Source organism: Etheostoma cragini, chromosome 17 (assembly GCF_013103735.1).
Source record: "Etheostoma cragini isolate CJK2018 chromosome 17, CSU_Ecrag_1.0, whole genome shotgun sequence".
In the NCBI taxonomy this organism is placed as follows: Eukaryota; Metazoa; Chordata; class Actinopteri; order Perciformes; family Percidae; genus Etheostoma; species Etheostoma cragini.
Window position 1 is genome coordinate 22,738,627 of NC_048423.1, and position 20,012 is coordinate 22,758,638.

Here is a 20,012-nt window from a genome sequence, read left to right on the forward strand (position 1 = left end):
ATTTAACATAGGGGTGTGTACTTATGCCCCCTGTAGTTTAAGGAAGAACATTAATTTATTTACAACACATTATTTATTCACAAAGAATTGTGATTTCATAGGTGTCCTTAAAAGTTTGTATTTTCCTAATTTTTTGAAGTAAGGCATTAAACTCAATTACCAAAAGGTGGTCCTCTTTTAATCAACTTTAGCATGGGTGTTTAAACTTATTCAAGCCACTGTATATTCTTTTAAATGAAAATGTATTTTGAAACGTAGTTGTGACATACATATCAATGCATGCACAAATCAATGCAAAACAAGTGTATTGATTTGAAGGCAAAAGCTAGTTTAGTGCTGATTAGTCAACAAATATACCTATATATATATATATACTAGTTTACGTTGTGTTACCCTTTAGGTCGCATTTGTTTACGGTGGTTCAAGCCCATTCCTCGGTTGCTTAGCAACGCTCCCTAACTACAACACGGATGGTTAATGTCTAGTCCAGGCCGTCGACACTGGGTTAACGTTAAATGTAGTTGTCAAAGACACTAACAAGTGTTATATTTACCTTAACACCACATTTAACGTACGGACGTGTTGCTTTTCTAACGGTTTAAAAAGGTTGCGTTCTTGTTGACGCATGTCCAGTTTAAATGGGGTAACGTTAGCGCTAACATTGGCGTTTAGACCGTTTGTCGTAGCTAGTTAATTAGCTACGTTAACTTACGGTTAGCTAGCTAACCATCGTTAGCTAACATAACTCGTTTTTAGCTTCAACGTATTTGCTATCGTAACTTTCTCCTGACATGGACCAGGATATTCGCCAGTATCTCACCAAGGCAAAGGAACGACAAGGTGTGTAACTAGCTAACGTGCCAACGTTATTTACGTAAATTCAGGAGCAGTTAAAATGAACCTAGCCACAGTTTGAACTAGTTCTGAAAGTATGCCTTCACTGTTTAACGTCACCTAACGTTCATTTACGTAGACTCTGGAGCTCTGCAGTCAGCCTACCAATTAATTAAGGACGGTATGGAAGTAGCTGGAACCAGTGGACGACCTCCATGCATTGCCCCAGAGTTGTACGTTGTTTGTGCGGAAGCAGCTCTGCAGGTGAGAGACTTAGCTAGCGTTAAGTCAGGGATGAGTCTGCTACATATGACTGTTGATGTAGTCATAGTACGTTAAGAAGGTCGAAACAAGGATTTTAGACATAACGTTAGGTCATTTTTGTTGAGTTGCAGCCCCTGGACATAAAGCCTCTGAATCTGTTGAGTGTGTGACTAAGGACAAGAGTACAAGAACGCTAAAGGACACCCTGTACTTCGAAGACAACAAGTTCCTAGAAAATTATGTCAATAATGATGTCAGTCTTATATTATTCCTGAAAAAGAATGATATAGTCACAGCAACAGCACATAATGTACAACATACAGCTTTTATTGAGGGGCTGGTTTTGTCTGGTGTGTTAAAATTGACCAACTAGCCATAATATGCAATTTATAATTCATAATACCAAAAGTGCCAATGTCATACCAAAGGCAATGTCATTTAACTCTAAACTGCACCTGACATTGTTTTTTTGTCAAATATTAGTTCAATAGACAGTACTTAAATTACTTCCTATCATAGACTTCTAAATTATGTCACAAGGTTCATATAGAATCATGTGGAGTGTGTCTTTCTGTGTCTCCTTTTCTATGTTTTCAGCTGGGTTGCTTGGAGATAAGCACAGCGTGTCTAAAGATGTATTTTGAAGGGAATCCGCCGGCTAATCAATTTTTGTGTCGAGCCTACCTCTGCCAGGGCCAGCTGAAGTCTCCATCGGCAACCGGGAGTGTGGTGAGGACAGTAAATTGGGCACGTCTCTTCAAGGGGGTTGTGTGTTTCTTGTTTGTGTCTTTGCCAATCACACACACACACGCACACACACTTACTGTAGGGATATACTTTACTTTTTTACGCAAAAAAGGAGCAGATGTCCCAGCTTTTTAAAGAACAATTCTTCCACTAATGGCCTTTGCCTTCTTTTTTTTACTGTTTAGTTGATATACAAGTTTTTCCTTGGTATTTCATCAAACTGTGGTCTTTATTGAATACTTAGTTTGTATGATCTTTGTATGTTTGCATGAAGTGACAAGGTCTCACTTCCCGTTTTGCATTATTTTCTATTTCAGGAAGACTTTGAAGAGGCTGTGCTTTATTTTCTTAAAGCAATTGAAATTTCAAAGCATGAACCAAGGTATGTTACCTCTCAGAAGTGCGCTTGGCTTTGTGTCAACTGTCGAGAAATTTGACCCATTTATGGCATGTACAGTTTATCATCTCTAATATTGTTTGTCAGTTGCCATTATAGTGCTAATGTGCACCTTTTAATATACAAAATGAAAGTAAAAAATTCTCATCAGAGAGTAAACATTTTTTTTTTTTAGCTATGATAGGTTATGATGGTTCATTCTGCTATACACAATATATTCTGGGACACAAAGGTTTGATTTGAAAAGAACATTGTTGAAATATAACATGATTCTTCATGCTTCACCCCAGCCTCTTATTTGCAGCTGAATGGTATTCTGAATGTTTTCTAATACATTTAACAACTGACTGGATGTATCTGTGAGCAGGACAATGAGGATAATAACTACAGATGTAATATTATAAATTGTAAAAGATACGTTCTGCTGTTGCTTGCTCTGAAAGATGTGTTGGGAGACACTTTGCAAGCAATTAGCACTGAATCTCTTTGCTAATGAACTCATAATATGTCAATAAAAGAGCTCAATGAGCAATTCCAATTAATACTAAAGGGAATACATGGCTAATACATCCAGCCCAGACTAATGCACAACACACTCTTTAGTGAATAAATTAGCAGCACTCAAATAGCCCGTTGACACAACTTCTTCTAAAATATTGCCTTGAAGTCATAAATTTTCCTCATTTTACGCACAAAGCATTATACATGATGCTCTCCTGAGGCTCATTGCATGATGGTTGATCCACACACATTTGCAAATCACAGAACCTCTCCATACAGAGTTGACACATGGTCTGAATTTAGTTGTACTAAGAGATGAAATGGCTTGCATGGGCATCATATAAATAATTTAGTGTTCTCTGTCAACATATTTTGCATGTGGTTTGTTTTCACACAGATACCACTTCATAGTGTTCAATGCCTCAGTGCTGTACTTCCAGTCAGTGTGTCTTCTTCTGCAGCCAGGCCGATGCCTCCACCTTGTCCCCTCCCTCAGGCAGGTGGTTCAAAGTCTGGAGGATGTGGCAGACCAGGACCACAGCTGGAGGGCTGAACTCATGATGCAAGTGACCTCGCAATGCTCTCTTAGTTTTTCATGAATAAGTCCAGTCCTGATTCTGTCCAGTCTCATGTTGGATTCATGGGGATGAGGCACAGGGCTAATTAACCAGCAGTCCATGTGTGACCACAGCTTTCTGGTTCCCTAGTTAATTTATTGCCTTATTCTCCTCAATAGAGTGGAGAATCTGTTCTAATGTAAGCTGTTCATGTACTCCCGTGACCCTTCATGCTCAAATGTTAGTTTATCTTTATTCAGAGGACATTATGTACCATTCATACAGTGATACAGTTTTCCATGGCATTAATGGAATTGGGTACAATATGTCTGAAATTCATTCATTCACAGTAATAAACTGGGAACAGGACATAGTGCTCAAGATCATGGTCGTTGTCCATATATAAATATAAATCCTATTAATCCTTGCAAATCACAGTTTTACTCTGTCTCTATTCAGGCATCTTATCAAATGTCTAATGGACTCTGGAAAAAAGGACGAGGCTGCAAGTTTTGCCAAAGTTACAGAAGAGTTCATCAGGTCGCATACCCCACATCTTTTCCCAAGACACTTTACAATACTGGTAAACAACATTTCTTTGTGACTTATTGTAATGATAAAGATTAAGGAATTTTGTAGTAGCATTTCTTTTGGGAGTTAACACATCCATCGAAAACCATGTATGTCCAGAATGTAAATTTTTCACTAAATAAGATGAGCAGCTTTGTTGTAACCTTTGTGGCATATAACACAATTATATTTAGAGTGTTTTTTAGCGTAAGACATTTTTTTAAGAATGGGGCATTGGCGGGGACATATTAAGTGAGGGGTCCCAGGGTTGTCCCCCAGGAAGATTTGAGCATCAACACTTCATTTCCTGCATTCTGAGAATTCTTTATGCACACATTTACAGTGAAAACATCTTTCTTAATGTAAAGTAAAATAGTGACAGGTAAACATTTGAAATACAAAAAAATATAATGTAACTTAATGCAGTGACATCAGGGACATGGGTGCGGATCCATGTACCGTTGACCCAAAAGTCCACTGAATTTCTTTAGTGTGAACATAATCCGTGCCCAAGTAAGAGTCCAGATCAGGCATGCGTCCGACAACCGTGAAGGAACCCGGCCCAAGCCCGACAGGAATTAATATATTTATATCCGAGCTAGGGCTGCTCAACTATGGAAAAAAGAATAATCATTATTATTATAATTATTATTATATTTATTATTTTTGTCATATTTGTATTCACGATTATTTAACACTATTACTCATTAACCTTTGGATATAATGGATAGTGTCCAGTGTAAAATCTTTTAGTGTTCTTTATCTCACAGAAAGAGTCTTGGATCAGAATAAGATCTCTTACTACTGTTCAGCTTTACAGATGTCACACATAACTTTACAGCTAATGAACATTTCCAGATTCATAACACAATGTTGCATCACACATTACATTTTAACTCACTATGACCACTACTAGTCTACTGTCATTACTAAATGTGACAAAATATGAATGTATAGTCATGTTGGTCTTGAGCGGTAGGCCCACTAAGCTGCAAAGAGTTTTCGAGCCCTAGTTTGAGCCCGACACAGTTACAAAAAAAAAAAAATTCTCATATTAATGACACATGTAGGCTGTGTTTTTCGGTGGAAAGCCCGCTTTTATTAAGCAACTGTAGGAAGGCATTCGGAAATGTCAACCGATGAGCGCATCAGAGCACACTGGACAACAAGCGCACGATAACAAGCTGTTTAATTTAAAAATGTTCAATGTTTTAACCTTTCCTGATTGCTTTGTTTCCGTCCGTGGTCAGAAAACCAGGACTCCTTGTATAAAATCAATAATGTTGGCGTTAAAATCCAGTTTCGGGTGAACTAATAAATGAACTTGGCGCTCGGTAGAGTTTTTTAGTTTGGACACCGCACACACTGTGTAGCCTACAAAACTTAAACTTATTCCACCATCTCTGCTCTGGTCACATCTACAACACGTAAGCTTTCTCTTTCTCTATCTCTTGTTTTCCCACTTTCCACACACACAGACCCACATGCACTGAGCTCTCTTGAAGAAGCTTCAGCATCATTTTACTAAAAACGCCTTATTGCGCTGATGTGACCGAGCCCGAACTGAACCCAACCATGATTTCGAAATAAATCTGTCTCAACCCAGCCCGGCCTATTGGGTACCGTTGGGCTTGGGTCGGGTATCCATGCCTTAGCCCAAGTCCACTTGACAAGGTGTTACAGAAGAGTCTGGACAGTAAAACCAAGATCCCATTAGTGCTAGCTTTACAACCGCCAAGTGCATGTGTATGAGAGGGGAGTCTTTGCTGAATTTCAAAGACGTTCGGGTGCTGGTGATTTACCATTTCGGCACTAGCTAAAACCTCTGCTGTGTTTTATTTTTTTATTTTTTTTAGACCTTTTAGTAAAAGATTTTTTGGTGATAACTTCTAACTTTACTCTTCACTTCTTAGGTACAACACAATCTGACAGAGAAGGGTGTCCTCATTGAAATGAGCAGGCAGTCCACTACCTTAGCAGTCATCTACAAAATACAGGAAGTAAAAAAGTGAGGACACTTTCTTATTATATTTATTTAGTTACATTTATGTAAAGTTAATTTTTGTCTGTTCTGAAATTACTGGAGGATTTGTTTTGCAGAAAGCATTGTTTTGTGCTGTCATGATGAAAGCACATCTCATCTATCTGCATCTATTTTTTTTTTTTTTTTTTTTTTATTGGTGCCTTCTAGGCCGAGAAAAGACAGAAAATGTGTTTTTGGCTCATGTGGATGAAAGACACCAAATCCCAGAATGCACTGGCTTTGCTGCTCTACGAGTCCACTCTCATGCTAAGCCTACCATTTACAGACATAGACAGCGAGGCTTTCAACTCTAGTGTGTTTATAGTCATTTCCACCACATACTGTAAACAAAACAGTGTTTCACTGTAGCTCAAGGGGTGTTACACATTTAAAATATATGAAAACGACATTATATAAAAAAACGTTATACAAATCCCGCTACATTTAGTGCACACACATTATAGGCTCTGTAAAGTTTAGCTAATGCTTTCTAGCAATAGCGCTTGGAGTAATGTAATCCCTGAGTATAAATCAAAGCCGTGAATTTGCGTGGCATGTTGAATGGATGGCATTTAACGGTCACAAAGTCCACCAACGGTTAGCAGTAGCTGGATAAAAGCACCCCATTTCACATAACACAGCCCTCCTCCACGAGTCTTGCCCACCAGAGCAGCACCTGCTTGGACCATTCTGTATTTTATTTACATGTTTAAACATTATACATTTACACATTCACATAATACTCACATGCCTAACTGCTCCACCACAAAAGAAATAATAATAATAATAATAATAATAATATATACAAGTAAATACACACTAAGTTTGCATACATTCCAATTGTGCTACTATTTACAGGTCCAAGTACATTAAGGAGCAGACATGTAAGAAACTAAGAGAAAAATAGAAGAGAAAAGTGGACAGGTTTATCTGGATGCATGACCTAGAGTAATGGTATAGTTACATGGCTGTTGGTGTGGCATAGTACAAACCCAGTCCCAGCCCCCATTCCCTTTCTGCAGGCATGTATTCAACATGTCAAAGCTCCTTATGGTTCTTCGCACAGCTATAGATGTCAGCAGCAAGACTCAGTATGACCCCGCCATCGTCGGCATCATACATTTTGCCTGAGGTTTATGCGCAGTTCGGATGCAACGATACTTTTGGATGCATACGTGTTTGTATATTATTCTACACAGACAGGTTTTTTGTGTTTTGTGTAGCAGTTTGGAAGACATAAATGAGGACGAGCTAACAAAAGAGAAGCTTGAGCAGATTTTTCAGCTTCTTATGGATTGTACCAAAGCATCTACTATGCCTGTGAACTCCAGTCCTCTTCAGTGCCCAACACCCATCCAACCAGCTGACAGGTCTGTGACCCAACGTGTCCTAAGCAAATCTCTTATCCAACAAGCTTACGTTTGTTGCTCCCTGTCCTTTTCCTAAACCTCCCACTACCACATATGAATGTCCCAAGGGCATGGCTCAGATTACAGTACTGAAGTGTTGTGGATTGTATAAATTATGTTTTATCTGGGATTTACAGAGTTGCCTTCCTCCTGGAGTTGGCTCTGCTGGCCTTGCAAGTGAAGCATAAGGAATTAGCTGATGACTGTTTGAAAGAGCTAAAGTCATTGGGAGAGGCTGTAAGTGTCCGGTATTCTCTTTAAAACTCAGGAAGTAGCTGCATGTTGTACAATGTGTGCATGGTATTTTGACAATAGATGATATTGATTAGCTGAATTAATGCCTAAGAGCTAAAGAGGTTGCTGCATCTTTGATTACTTTCAACAATGTAGAATTTTATTTTATAGAAAGGTGTGTAGTCTTTTCAGAAATATGCCTCTCTTATATACTTTGTGTGAAATTATTACATAATTAGCATAATTGCATGTGCAAGAACTTTTGGTATATAATATGACTACTTGGTTGTAAATGTGTAATTCTCTCTTCCATGCATTGCTGAATGCTGACTCTTGAAATCCCATGTATATGTATTTGTCTTTTTAGAGTATTGGGCAACGCATAATTATGGACTGTATCAACTGTGAGAATAACCTCCTGAAGAAAGAGGCAAAGATGAACGACTATTCCAAATCCAGTGTGGAGGTGCTCAATCAGTCTAAATTATGAGCCATGTGTTTCTGCCGCATGTTATGCAGAGTCTTGATCAACTGTTCAATAATATTTTCTGTATTCTCATTCTTTGTTTAAAACCAGTAAATCCAATTTTCTTTTCTATAATCTATAATCTAGAAGTATAAATATCATATGATCAGCCCAATATATTGTGTGTTCAAGAATGAAAGAAAACAAATTGTTGATGTCATCTGATTTTGTACACATAATTTTGTTCTGAAAAACGGTCACATTTAAAAACTGGCACCACCTATTCAATCCAAGTATACTTGCCAAATGATGGCAGTGTTTTGCTGTCTTTGCTACAGGAGAGATCTTGAATCTGTAGTTGGTATCCCACAGGCCCGGCTGAAGGATATTGGCAAGCTGGATCAGTGGCTGCAGACTGCAGTGAGGGAGGGGGACCCTCAGGCCTTGCAGGCAGTTTGTGCTACCCAGTGGAGCATCTGTCTGCCCCTCTTGCAGCACAACCTCAGGAAACGTATCAAGACACCACTGCTCAGGGTGGCCCAAGTACTGGAAGACATGCAAAGGTTTCCAGTTTCTTTAAATTCATTGGATACTTGGTTATGTGTGAATGTCTCGGTGCTTTTCCTTTTTTTTTTTTGTTCTTTGCACGTCACTGGACATATATTTGGCTGTGCTCTGTAGCTTACCTTATCAAACAAATGGCAGACAAACAGGTTGTCTCCTTATTATTCCACAAGCTCTCTAAAAGGGGCACTATTTTACACTACACACAGTAAACAGCATGGTATCATGTGTGTGTTTATATTATAGCTCAACCTATGCATTAGATGTATATAGAATAATGTATAGTTTTCGTAATGTTCCTTGGTTTTTGAGTTAATGCAGAGTCTGAGTGTAAATTATAGCTTTGCGAAATAAACACCTAAATGCAGTAAGACTTTTTACATTTGGAGCAAGAAAAAATTCTATTAGGAGGATTTATTGTAAGAAACAGGAATTAATTTAGTCTCTTTTGTATTTTGTTACAATTACTGAAAGTCAACCTTTTGGTATTTTTTCAGATGACATAAGTTCATTACTAACTCCCTATTTTAAATTATGTTACGAGACCTAGAAATTTGTATTACTTTTTAATATATAAGTTTATGGTGGAAGTGTTTGTTGGCTATTTTCACAGTACGTTGCTGGAGATGCGCTGTCAAGTCCACTCAGAGCTAGCAGTGATTGAAGAGGAGGACGGACGGCTTGAGGCTTCTTTGACTCACCTTCAGAAAGCTATGATGCTGGATAACGGGACACAACGAGAACGCCTGTCGTCTGCTTTCCGCCTCCTGCAGCTCAGAGGGACCCTCTACCAAACGCCCTCCCGGACCAAGGACAAAGCCGCTATGCTTATGCAGCAGGTTCTCAGCCCATACGTGTCAGACAGTCTTAACATTACAAAATGAAACCGTTCTTTAAAACTTAACAAGTCAATACTTTTATGCATGAACATACTTGGCTTATCAACAGCAATCATACATAGGTACACTGAAGGAAAATAGCATCCATTTCCCCAGAACTTTGCTGTTCCATGATTTTTAGGGGTTAAAGTCAAATAATGCTAACAATTCACTCACATGCAGTGGGCAGGTTCATTGAGACAAGAGTATGTGTAATTTGTACACCATAAGATAAACATTCAGTGTGATTTTATGTATGCCGTTAGACTTGAAGTCACAGGGAAGTGTGGCTTCTTAGAGTATTTAAGCAATAGCAACAAATATTTCTGATCTAAACCTTCCTTCTCTTTCTAGGCCAGGGATATGCTGCCCCAAGATAGGACAAACATTCGTCCCATCCTGGTGGCTGTGGGTCTTCTTTTGGCTCCTGATGATTTCCAGATGGTGGTGGATGCTGACAACACCTCCAAAAGTATATATTTCTCTTCTTTGCTTCCAGTTTTCACTAAGACCCAATATCATTTTCTTAAGGCATTTTGTTATTGCAAGATTGTTGGGATAGCTTGAAACACACATCCATATCTACTTTACTTACTTTACATATCTGCACCTGAAATCACATTTATGATTTAATTTATTAACTGGCCTAGAAAAATATACCTCTAAAAGTGCACATTTCTCCTTTATGCAAATACATTTAAGGGAGGAACTAGAACATATAAGTATCTGACTACTCTATGGCATCAAACAAAGTTGGGGCAAGCACTGGTGTTTTTCTGCTCATTATACCTGAAATTAACATTGGTCAAATGTAAACTTACTTTAGGCTTCTAATTTTATGGTGTACATTTTACTGTGTACATTTTCTCAACCTACTCTGTTTTAAGCTTCTGTTGAAGCAGCTGCTCGGTCCAACACAGCTTTCCCTCTCTCAGGTTTTCAATTTTCTTTAAAAAGTTTAATTAAATGAGTCCTGTTGTGTTAATTATAATTGGCTTACAGATCAGGAGATACAAAATATTCATTTGTTATTCAACAATCATTGCTATTAGGTACACAGATAAATATTTTGGAATCTTGTTAGTTCATTAGTGACTATTTCAATGCAGCATGACTATTTTATAATTTCTTTTCTGAGCTCTGTGATCTAAGATAAATCCCACTGTCCTGCGCCGATTTAGCGCTCCTTTACTTACAGAATGCACCTGCAGTCCTCTGCGCTGATTGTGTAATGGGCTGCTCTCTCAGTAAAGTAGGCACTGATTTATATGCATTATGATTGCAAATTGAATGAACGCCATACAGCAAAATTGATGTGCACTGTCCTGTATGCAAATTTGTCCATTGTTCTTCAAGTCTGGACAGAATGTCTTTCAGTGGACGTGTAAAACTTTGTAGCTAGGTTTTGTCAAATGTCTCAGAGAATCAGTATGTCTTCCAGTGGAGCATACTGCAAAGCCATATCCACTGTGTGCAGTGGATCATGCAGGAGAAGGGGTCTGAACTCTGGGAGTGCCTTTGATCTCAGAGTTATTCCAGGATCCTTGGTCCACAGCATTAAATGAACATTCAGCAGTCTTAATAACCTTGGAAAGAACTCACAAAGGTTCGGTCCGTAGGGGCACCTCTTGTTTTTTAAACCTCAGGCCTCCGCAGATAATGACAATTAACCATTGTGTCTGGAGCTTCAAAGCCAGCACACCAAATATCCCTTGAGATAAGGTTTAATTAATTTAAGCATGTATTGTTGGCACAATTTTGTATTGTTCCACAGAAACTCATCAACGAGAGGTGTGTGCACAAGTTTGTATTGTTAGGGTGAGCAAACAGGCACTGGAGCATTTTGCATATTTAAAACACTTCAATCAAATTTCCAAACTTATATTCATGATTCAGTCCATAAAACAATACCCCTGTTTCTGGAGACTGGTCTGAAAAACATACTGGAACATGCTTCTTTGAGTTCAGTTTTCTTTTTTTGGTCCTTCATGTCTAATCGGATTACAGTCAGGAACATCCTTGTTGGAAAGAGTTTGTAATGTTGGAAATGTGCTGTTTAATCTTGTAGTCCCGTACTTGTATAAGTTTCCTTTCGCGTTCGTTGAAATGACCTAATAATTATTCTGTAACTGTGTATATTAGTGCACATTCATTCAATTTTCTATGAGTTATAGACAACGATTTAGGCCCAAAGGTTTGTGTAATAGAAAGACTAAATTCTAATGCTAAATAATTTTTTGAGAAGATACAGAAGCTTTTCCAATAACATTTATTAAGATCAACTTATGTATTTATTCCTCCAACAATTGTATAGTTCCGGTAGGCAGTCGTGGCTCTGGACCAGTGGCTCAGCTCTCTGCAAAGGCTCAGCATCACTCTGCAAGTGTACAGAAGGTGGACGGACACCTGGCCAGACAAGGAGATGACACAGACAACACAGAGAGGTGTGTGTGTGTGTGTGTGTGTGTGTGTGTGTGTGTGTGTGTGTGTGTGTGTGTGTGTGTGTGTGTGTGTGTGTGTGTGTGTGTGTGTGTGTGTGTGTGTGTGTGTGTGTGTGTGTGTGTGTGTGTGTGTGTACATTAACATGCATTATTTGTGATTATACATGTATGTGCATGAATGCAAGTGAAAGCTTGTCTTCTTGACAGTGTAAAGTTATCTTAGTAATTATGTTTTGGTTGTCAGGCTTCCAAAAACCCAATTAGAACGTTGCCTATAAAATCATGCTTTTATGAATTGTTGGATTTCTTACTCCTTGCTGTTACCGAACATTATGTACTATATGTTTGATCTGTTGGTCCTCTCTACAGTTTAGGTTATTGTGTGACTAGGAGTCTGCAACCTTCTCCTAAATCTCCTTATTCATAGTGCATAGTTGAGTCCCCCCTGATACCAATATAATTTCAGTAAAATGTGCACTGAATCATCTGAAATTACAAGCTTATTGGTTAGCAGTGATTTGAGACTTGAAGATTCCCCAAAGGATAATGTTATTTTTCATAGCCCTGCAATCAGACGACCTTAAATTATATACGGTGTGCTGCTTTGCCCTGGCCTTGACCTCCACCTTTTCAAAAAGGAATCATTTTGAAGTGTTCTTTATGCTGCTCCAGCATGATGTTGTGGGCAACACTGGTGAAGACAGCCAGGAAACTGGAAGTTTGGGATGTGTGCCGAGCTGCTTGCCGATTCTGTTTGCTTTACGACGATGGAAGATGGAGGATTTCCAAGACTGACAGTAAGATAATGAGTGATCCTTAGACTGATTCCTCTAATATTAGAATATTGAACAGGGAGTAGTAACCCTAGTTGTATTATTCAAAATACAAGAAGGAAGGGATTTCCTTAATTGAAATAATTCACATCACAGATTTTGTCAATTAGATCCAGAATGTGGATGCAAGGAGGAAGAAAGCTGTGCAAAATGTCTTGACAGTTGCAATGGAAGCCAAACCTGTGTGAGGGATTTGCTGCGCCTTTTAGCTGAAATCTGCTTCATCAGTGCTGAGGTGGGTGCTAGCTAACTCGTGTCATAGATTGTTGAGCTTTTCTTATGAGCTTGTCTTATTGTATAATCATCAATATTAAGTACACACATTGATTACCTTGACAGTACTTTGAAGAAAATCCCCGGCAACTACATGAGCTTGTCAAAACCGACTAGCACTGTAGCCTCTACGCTTGCTCCTCCCATTATCTCTCTTTTTGTTCCATGACATGACGGGTATTCCGTTTGAGAATTGGGTCATAATTCATTAATTATAAAGATAATTAAGTCTCAGTCTGATGATGAAGATAAGCTCTTCTTGTCTTACCTGAGTTGTCCGCCACTAGAGTAAAATGCTCACCATTTATTCCTTTGTTCTTTGATGTACTACAGTTGATCTTTAACAGTTCTCAACCATCATTCCCATACTGTAACGTCAGGTCTTTTCTTTTCATTTTATTATGAAGTGATCAAATAATGTCAATTTTTATTTTATTTTGTGCTTGAGAAATTAATGTAGTCTGTCTTATTCAGGCCACCGTCCAAAAGTTGCTAACCGAGGGGGTGCAGCTTAACAGCCCTGTTGTACCTGCAGTGGAAAGTGAGCTGTGTCTGTCTGAAGAGGATCCACACTGGGTTGTTTACAGGTAAAAAACTATGCTCACACATGTTCGTATTTTGTCTTTTATCAATGCACTCTATGTTTCTAATTTATTATTTGCATATCACAAATGTAATACATTATTCATTCATTTCTAAGTTCACATTTGGAACATTACATTTTTTACAAACAAATAACTGGCGAACAGACTTAAACGTTAGCCACATCGGCAATGAATTTAGAACGACACCTTGAGAAGCATCTGACCAGTCTCGGAGCAGCTTAAAAATATGTAGTTCAAAATGATAAGCTATAAACGCGAACTAGTTCTGTGTGAACTGAACTTGTGCTAGCTCTTGTTAAGTGGAAGCTTGCAAAAACTAAAGCCGCTATGTGCATTGTCAACTCTAGCTGTTCATAGTCTCTGTTTTTGTGGTTAAATAAAATGTGTATAAAGGGACAATAACTTGTACTCCAGGGACAGTGGCTCATTTAATGGGGCAGTGAGCACCATTTGGATAATGACAGGCAGTGACAGGAATGAAACAATCTCTTGAACTAAAAAAGCCATTGACTAAACGAGTTATTTGTTTCCTTCCTGATGTGATTATCTTTATTAAAGACCAAGATGTTGTACAGATAAGCCATAAAGCTCCAGAATCACACCTAGTCTCAACAGCCTATTTTCTTTACTGAATTGACCACACCTGACCTGTGATTTCACATTAAACAGAGGAACTGATCAGCTAAATTTACCTTCAGCACATTCAGTTACATACTGCTGGCTGAGAGCTATAAACAGCTCAGACAATTTAGTGTTGAATGCTTCATTAGATATAACTTACATTATATAGTTAAGTTCCACTCTGCCTTGTGCATCATGCAGTAAACTTGTTAGCAAATGGATTTATGTACGTAACAATCCTAGGCATTATCATTTTATACAAGCAACTTTTAAAAAATTCAACAACTTTTTCACCTTTGGTTTAATTGGTCACTAGAGACAACACTAGGGGGCCAGGATGTCTTTCTCTCTCACACAAAACACACATCTTTCTCTTTTCCTTTCCCACTCTCCACTGTACTTGTCTACCTCTCTCACCCAGAGACTGGATCCAAGCTCTGTCTGCCTACGGCACCTCCAACTTCTTGCGGGCAGCGGAGCTCGGAGTAGAGATCAGGGAGCCGTGGTTGGTGGCTAATGCAGCCATTTACCTGTGGAACTACAGCAGCCACTTGTTGGCAGCTGGGGAGTACCAATGCCTGCTACCCACCTTCCAGAGTCTGGTGGCAATGCTCCAAAAGACAGAGTTCACTGGGTAGGCTGGGTCTATAAATTAATATCAGTTTTTATTACAGTGTATATACCTGTTAGGAAGAATAGTTCTGGTGTTTGGTTTGGAGTTCTTGCAAAGTTGATTTTGAGCCAAGCTGCTTCACCAACAATGAATGAAAGACACAAGCGTGCGTTGATTGTGTTTTTTATAAACAGGTCTAAATCTGAATATCACGTGTTTGATAAAAAACTCACAAAATGTCAACATCTAATTTTCATGAAACAGCTGTTTTTAGACTAATAACTCATTTTTAAATTACTTAGTGTATTTTGAAAGGGTTTCATCAGCCCAGCATTCATTTACTCAAGCCTCAGTGGATTACTGTGCCAAAATAGTCTTTCAATTGAGGTGAAAATTATTCCATTTTCAGCAGGTAACAAAGATATACACCTGTCCTCAGAAAATCAATTTAAGCATGGAATTTGACTGAAAATGTATTTTCTATTGCATTGTAGCTAACTCACAAAAATACCCTGGCTGGGTTCTTATTTTGGCTATAGAAAGAAGCAGTGAATATTCATGAAAACCGACCAAACTGTCCTAGGGCATACACATATTATGTGAATGTTTTAGTGATTCAGTGATATTCTCCTGTAAGGATGTGGCCAAGGAGACAAACATTTTGCAGTCCAAAACTTTGGTAGGGATTTTTCTTTTAGGAAGAACTAATATATATATATATAAAAACAGATATTTGGCCTTCAAGCCCAACTTTCAGTTCTTGTTTTTCCAGATAATGCCAGTTTGGAACATTCTTCACTTGCATTTTCAGGAATCGTGCTTTCTTTGTGCTGCTGTGTGATGCTGTGGCCCGAGGGTTGATCCAGCCTCTGTGTAGACCAGACAGCACTGAGCTCGCCCCGCCAGGAGACAAGGACATAAACAAACCTAAGAAGGGGATGGAGAAGGCTTCCGCTTTCAGTGGGGTTCTCTTAGACCCTGATGCCCTTCAGGATCTCCACAAGGCATCAGAGGTACATCAGTATGTGTGTGTGGGATTTGGGCCATGGGCACCTGTGTGTGGCTGTGAACGTTCCTAACAATACATTTAATAAGAACCATAGAAGTATTTGTGACAAATAGCAACTTTCAGTTTTGTTAAGTTGCAATGACATTATTGGAGCATCTTTTGTCTCATAAAATGCCTTTTTTAAACAAATCGGCCTGTTATGCTGTAGCAGGGATGAACCACCACCTACACCAATTCATGTCCCTATGTCCCTAGCGTGTGCATAAAACATACCTACTCTATGTCACCCTATTTTTCCATAGAATTCTCTCTGACTCCATATATTATTGTAAAGTCATAATCACAGTTGGATGCAAACTTCCTATGTCACAATACATTTGCATTAAAGCTGCACACATCACTATACATTTGCATCAAAAAGCCCCCTTTTACAATACATTTACTGTATATTAAAACTCATCATTAATTTGAAAAGCACTTCATTAAGTCACCATATTTACATAAAGATAAAACACAAAAACACAGATAATTACTTAAATAGCAGCTGTCTGGTAAGAGTCCATTGGTAATTGCACAGCCACTAATTCTGCCCAAAATTATGTAGAACATAAGAAATAATCAAACCCTGAAGAAGGATTGATGAGGTTGAGAGGGTTTCGAATCCTCCAATTAGTATGCAGATCATGAAAACTTTTCTGGGCCCTACAAGAACATCAGAAAGTAAAGTAAAATAAAACCGGTTTAGTTGGGAGTTTGTTGATTAGTTGTATTTTGTTGAGGCAAACATGATTGACCCTTTGTCAAATCCCTCCCAGACTAAATGTGGTGGTTCTATGTAGAGCTGGGCAATAGATCGATATGATATTGACAATGTGAAATGAGACTAGATATCATTTTTGATTTTGGATATCATAGTATTGTAATATGACATCATTTTTTTTTTCCAGGTTTAAAGGCTGCAATACAGTAAAGGGATGTTATTTTCTGAACGTATCAGACTGTTCTAGCTGTTCTATTATTTGCCCTTACCTACTTAATCATTATAATCACATTACTGAAGATTATTTATGTTAACTCTAAGTGTAAAGATGTTTTGTCGAAGCATCGGTTGTCAATGCTACAATATCGCCGCAATATTTATATTGAGGAATTTGGTCAAGAATATCGTGATATGTGATTTTCTCCATATCCCCCAGCCCTACTTTGATGTCTGAAATGTCAGCTTGAGAACAGATCACAATCTCTGGAAAAAAGCTGAGTGTGACTTAAAGGAGAATGTGTATACCACTCTGCAAGGAGTTTGCCTTATATTTGCAAGACTCTTTGCACTTTAATCTTTTTCACAGTTATGTACAAAACGGTTTACACGCTGACATCTCGATGGAAATGTTTTAAACTTTCAAATTACCTTATTCAACCTAAATTTAAAACCACCACAGCTTGCTTTCAACCTTCCACATGTTCTCTCGGAATTTCATGAAATATGAAACCAGTTTCAAACCTGTTTAAAAGAAGAAATGAGAAGCTTTTTCACGTTATTTCCAAACCTGGCTAACAAGTAAACTTTTAGTATATCCCTTGGAATGTACTGTATTTCAGCCCTTTTATTAGAATTAATATTAATATGTTATTATTACTATGACATAAAGCTAATGGGGTTCATCGAAGTATACAAGAATGCAAAGAAAAAAATCACTTTGTATATCTTGATGATTAGCAATTGAGGCTACACATTGCACTTGTATCTGTATTTAAAAACTAAGAGGCCTTTCTGTCTGACAGATGTTGTTGACATTCCTTTGTTTTTTTTTCTCATCCATCCTTTGACACACACTATTCCATGCATGCACAGTGCACACACATAAATACACTCATGTCTCATGTAGCTTCCGTGACTTAGTGTCTTTATGCCATTGAAGTCTGATGCCTCTGTTCTCTTACTGTGCTGCAGTTGCCAATTAAGCCCTGTTTCCTTTCCCCTTTTCTATTCAAAGGATCCACTCTGAACATCAGCTCTAACTCCAGATGAAAGGCACTTTATCAGTGAATTATTAACTAAATTTCATTGTGTCTGTTTCCCGTTTGAAGGAAAGATAAAAAAATATCATTCCAATACATTCTTTTATTAATAGTCTTCAGTACAACAGGGTCAGATACATTGTCTGACTTGAACAAAGTTTTACTGATTTCTGCAACTTTCGACTGTTTTGTTTGCCCGATAGGCTGGCAGAGGGCCTTGGGCTAGAGAAAAATCAGGGTGCACAGAGTCTTACTGATGTGTATCATCATGTATAGATAGATTTGATAGCTACTTTGATCTACATTAATATTTATAAAATCATTTAGGATTAGGCCTAATCTTGACTGTGTTAATGTCATGTTCTACTTATTGAGCTTGTCAGACTGCTAATACCCTACCAAGTACTCTATCAAGTTAATAGAATGCAAGTTCATTGTTGTTTTCTACACTTCCTCCTAGCTGTGTGACTACGCCCTTCGCATATCCAACATCCCAGGGGAGACCGTCCCCATCGCAGCAAGGAAGCAGGTAGTGGCCACATGGGTGCAGATCAAGAGGCTCATGCAACAGCAGATTGGCTCAAAGATGGACACTAATGATGAGGTACCATTCTCTGTGTTGTCGTTTTAGATCGCTAATCCATTTTTAGGGCATAGCCAACACTGCAAACCACTGTTCATAACATTTTAGTCCAGTGTTAAGTTGCACTAGTTATTAATAAATCAATTACTATGTTTAAATTAAAAGTCCTTCCCAAGCTCTTTCCCATAGTAAGTACCAGCTAGTGATTTACTAAATCAGGTTGCACCATTGGAACGTAAGAAATGTCTTAGCCATCAAAGATTCTAGTAAGGTGTAAATCATTGATTATTTTGTGAAATGTAATTTAAAATCTATAAGATTAATATCACTGAATCATTTGTCAATGTTCAGCTTTGATATATCAACTTCATTCCGTTATTACCTCTTTTACTCTTCAGTCATATATTAGCAAGCTGTTTGTCCATTGGTTCATTTTAACCACACAATAGTTAAATCACTAAATAGGAACTATTTAGTATCTTTAATCTTTACGTAAAAAGCAACCGGTCATAATCCATTGATGTGTAAAACTTCAATTAGTAAACGCTTACTGTATGTTAGAGTTATGCTAAGTTTGGACTGACAAATAGTGGGTGCAACCATTTAGATTAGATTACTGTCAATTAACAAATATGACAGGTGTGTCAGTAGTGTTTTTTATCGAGCATGTAATTTACTTTCAATTTATGCCCTGGTAGTTACTAGAGTTACTAGATAGGGACACTATTATTAGAAGGTTTAACTTGCTGATTTTCACAACATTAGCATGTTACATTCAGAATGTATTCTGTATTATGGTCTCAGGTCACAGTTATTTTATAATGTGTTGATAATATTGTAGACTAATGATGCCTGACATTTTTATTAATCTTTTCAATGAGGTAGGTTTTAACTTCCGCTGTATCCATATTACATTATAGCATCCACTGGTCTGTAATCGCCTCCAGCTATCTTATTTCCTGATTGTACTGCTTTTTAGTGGGACAGAAATGTGGGCGTTTATACAATTTGTCAGAAACAGTCACAAGAATCCTACAACCATTTGTCAGCCTAGAATTTCCTGCCCTACATTAGTCTTTTCAGCCTGATGTGCTTTGAGTCACAGGTAAATGGGGTTTACTTCTTGCACATTAAGACATCCAGTGTTAATACAGTATAAATGGGGTTGTCTCTAATCTCAATAAATCTTTAATCAACTCATTTTTCACACAATAGCAAGTCATACATTATCAATGAGGTTATCTTTGCGGTATTTGGGACACATACTATATCATACAGTATGATAATTATACTGCAGTGCCATGTATAATTTATAAACAAATAGTAAAACATCTATATGTCTGTTTAAAAACTAAAATGAAGGTATTGGTGCATGTTCAGCAGAGGACTGCATTCTTCAGTATGCATTGTTCTTTTCCCCATTTGCAGAGTGAGAATGACGAAGTGTCGGTGATGACGCGTGTGCTGGTTGGAGTGGAAATGCTCCAGTGCAATAGGAACCCGAGGCATATGGAGTTCTTTGTTCCCAGTCTCTCAACAGTATGTACTTCTTTGGTCATGTCTTCTTACAA

The 20,012-nt window shown here is 38.1% G+C and overlaps 1 protein-coding gene across 4 annotated transcripts in view; it reads left to right on the forward strand.

The window, feature by feature from the left end:
* The first annotated feature begins 455 nt into the window (after positions 1-455).
* The window catches only part of LOC117960652 (cilia- and flagella-associated protein 46), a 60,507-nt gene continuing 40,950 nt past the window's right edge, over positions 456-20,012 (forward strand). For 3 of the 4 annotated variants that reach the window (XM_034898688.1, XM_034898689.1, XM_034898691.1), the window contains exons 1-21: positions 456-840; positions 974-1,098; positions 1,696-1,827; positions 2,163-2,227; positions 3,141-3,305; positions 3,760-3,883; positions 5,784-5,878; positions 7,117-7,263; positions 7,440-7,539; positions 7,904-8,002; positions 8,375-8,565; positions 9,180-9,405; positions 9,799-9,916; positions 11,759-11,888; positions 12,558-12,682; positions 12,829-12,953; positions 13,466-13,578; positions 14,639-14,851; positions 15,642-15,843; positions 18,319-18,462; positions 19,870-19,980. In XM_034898688.1, the coding sequence (XP_034754579.1) occupies positions 792-840; positions 974-1,098; positions 1,696-1,827; positions 2,163-2,227; positions 3,141-3,305; positions 3,760-3,883; positions 5,784-5,878; positions 7,117-7,263; positions 7,440-7,539; positions 7,904-8,002; positions 8,375-8,565; positions 9,180-9,405; positions 9,799-9,916; positions 11,759-11,888; positions 12,558-12,682; positions 12,829-12,953; positions 13,466-13,578; positions 14,639-14,851; positions 15,642-15,843; positions 18,319-18,462; positions 19,870-19,980 (2,799 nt within the window). In that variant the 5' untranslated portion in view covers positions 456-791. The remainder of the gene's footprint in view (positions 841-973; positions 1,099-1,695; positions 1,828-2,162; positions 2,228-3,140; positions 3,306-3,759; positions 3,884-5,783; positions 5,879-7,116; positions 7,264-7,439; positions 7,540-7,903; positions 8,003-8,374; positions 8,566-9,179; positions 9,406-9,798; positions 9,917-11,758; positions 11,889-12,557; positions 12,683-12,828; positions 12,954-13,465; positions 13,579-14,638; positions 14,852-15,641; positions 15,844-18,318; positions 18,463-19,869; positions 19,981-20,012) is intronic. The other variant, XM_034898690.1, reaches the window with a different exon arrangement.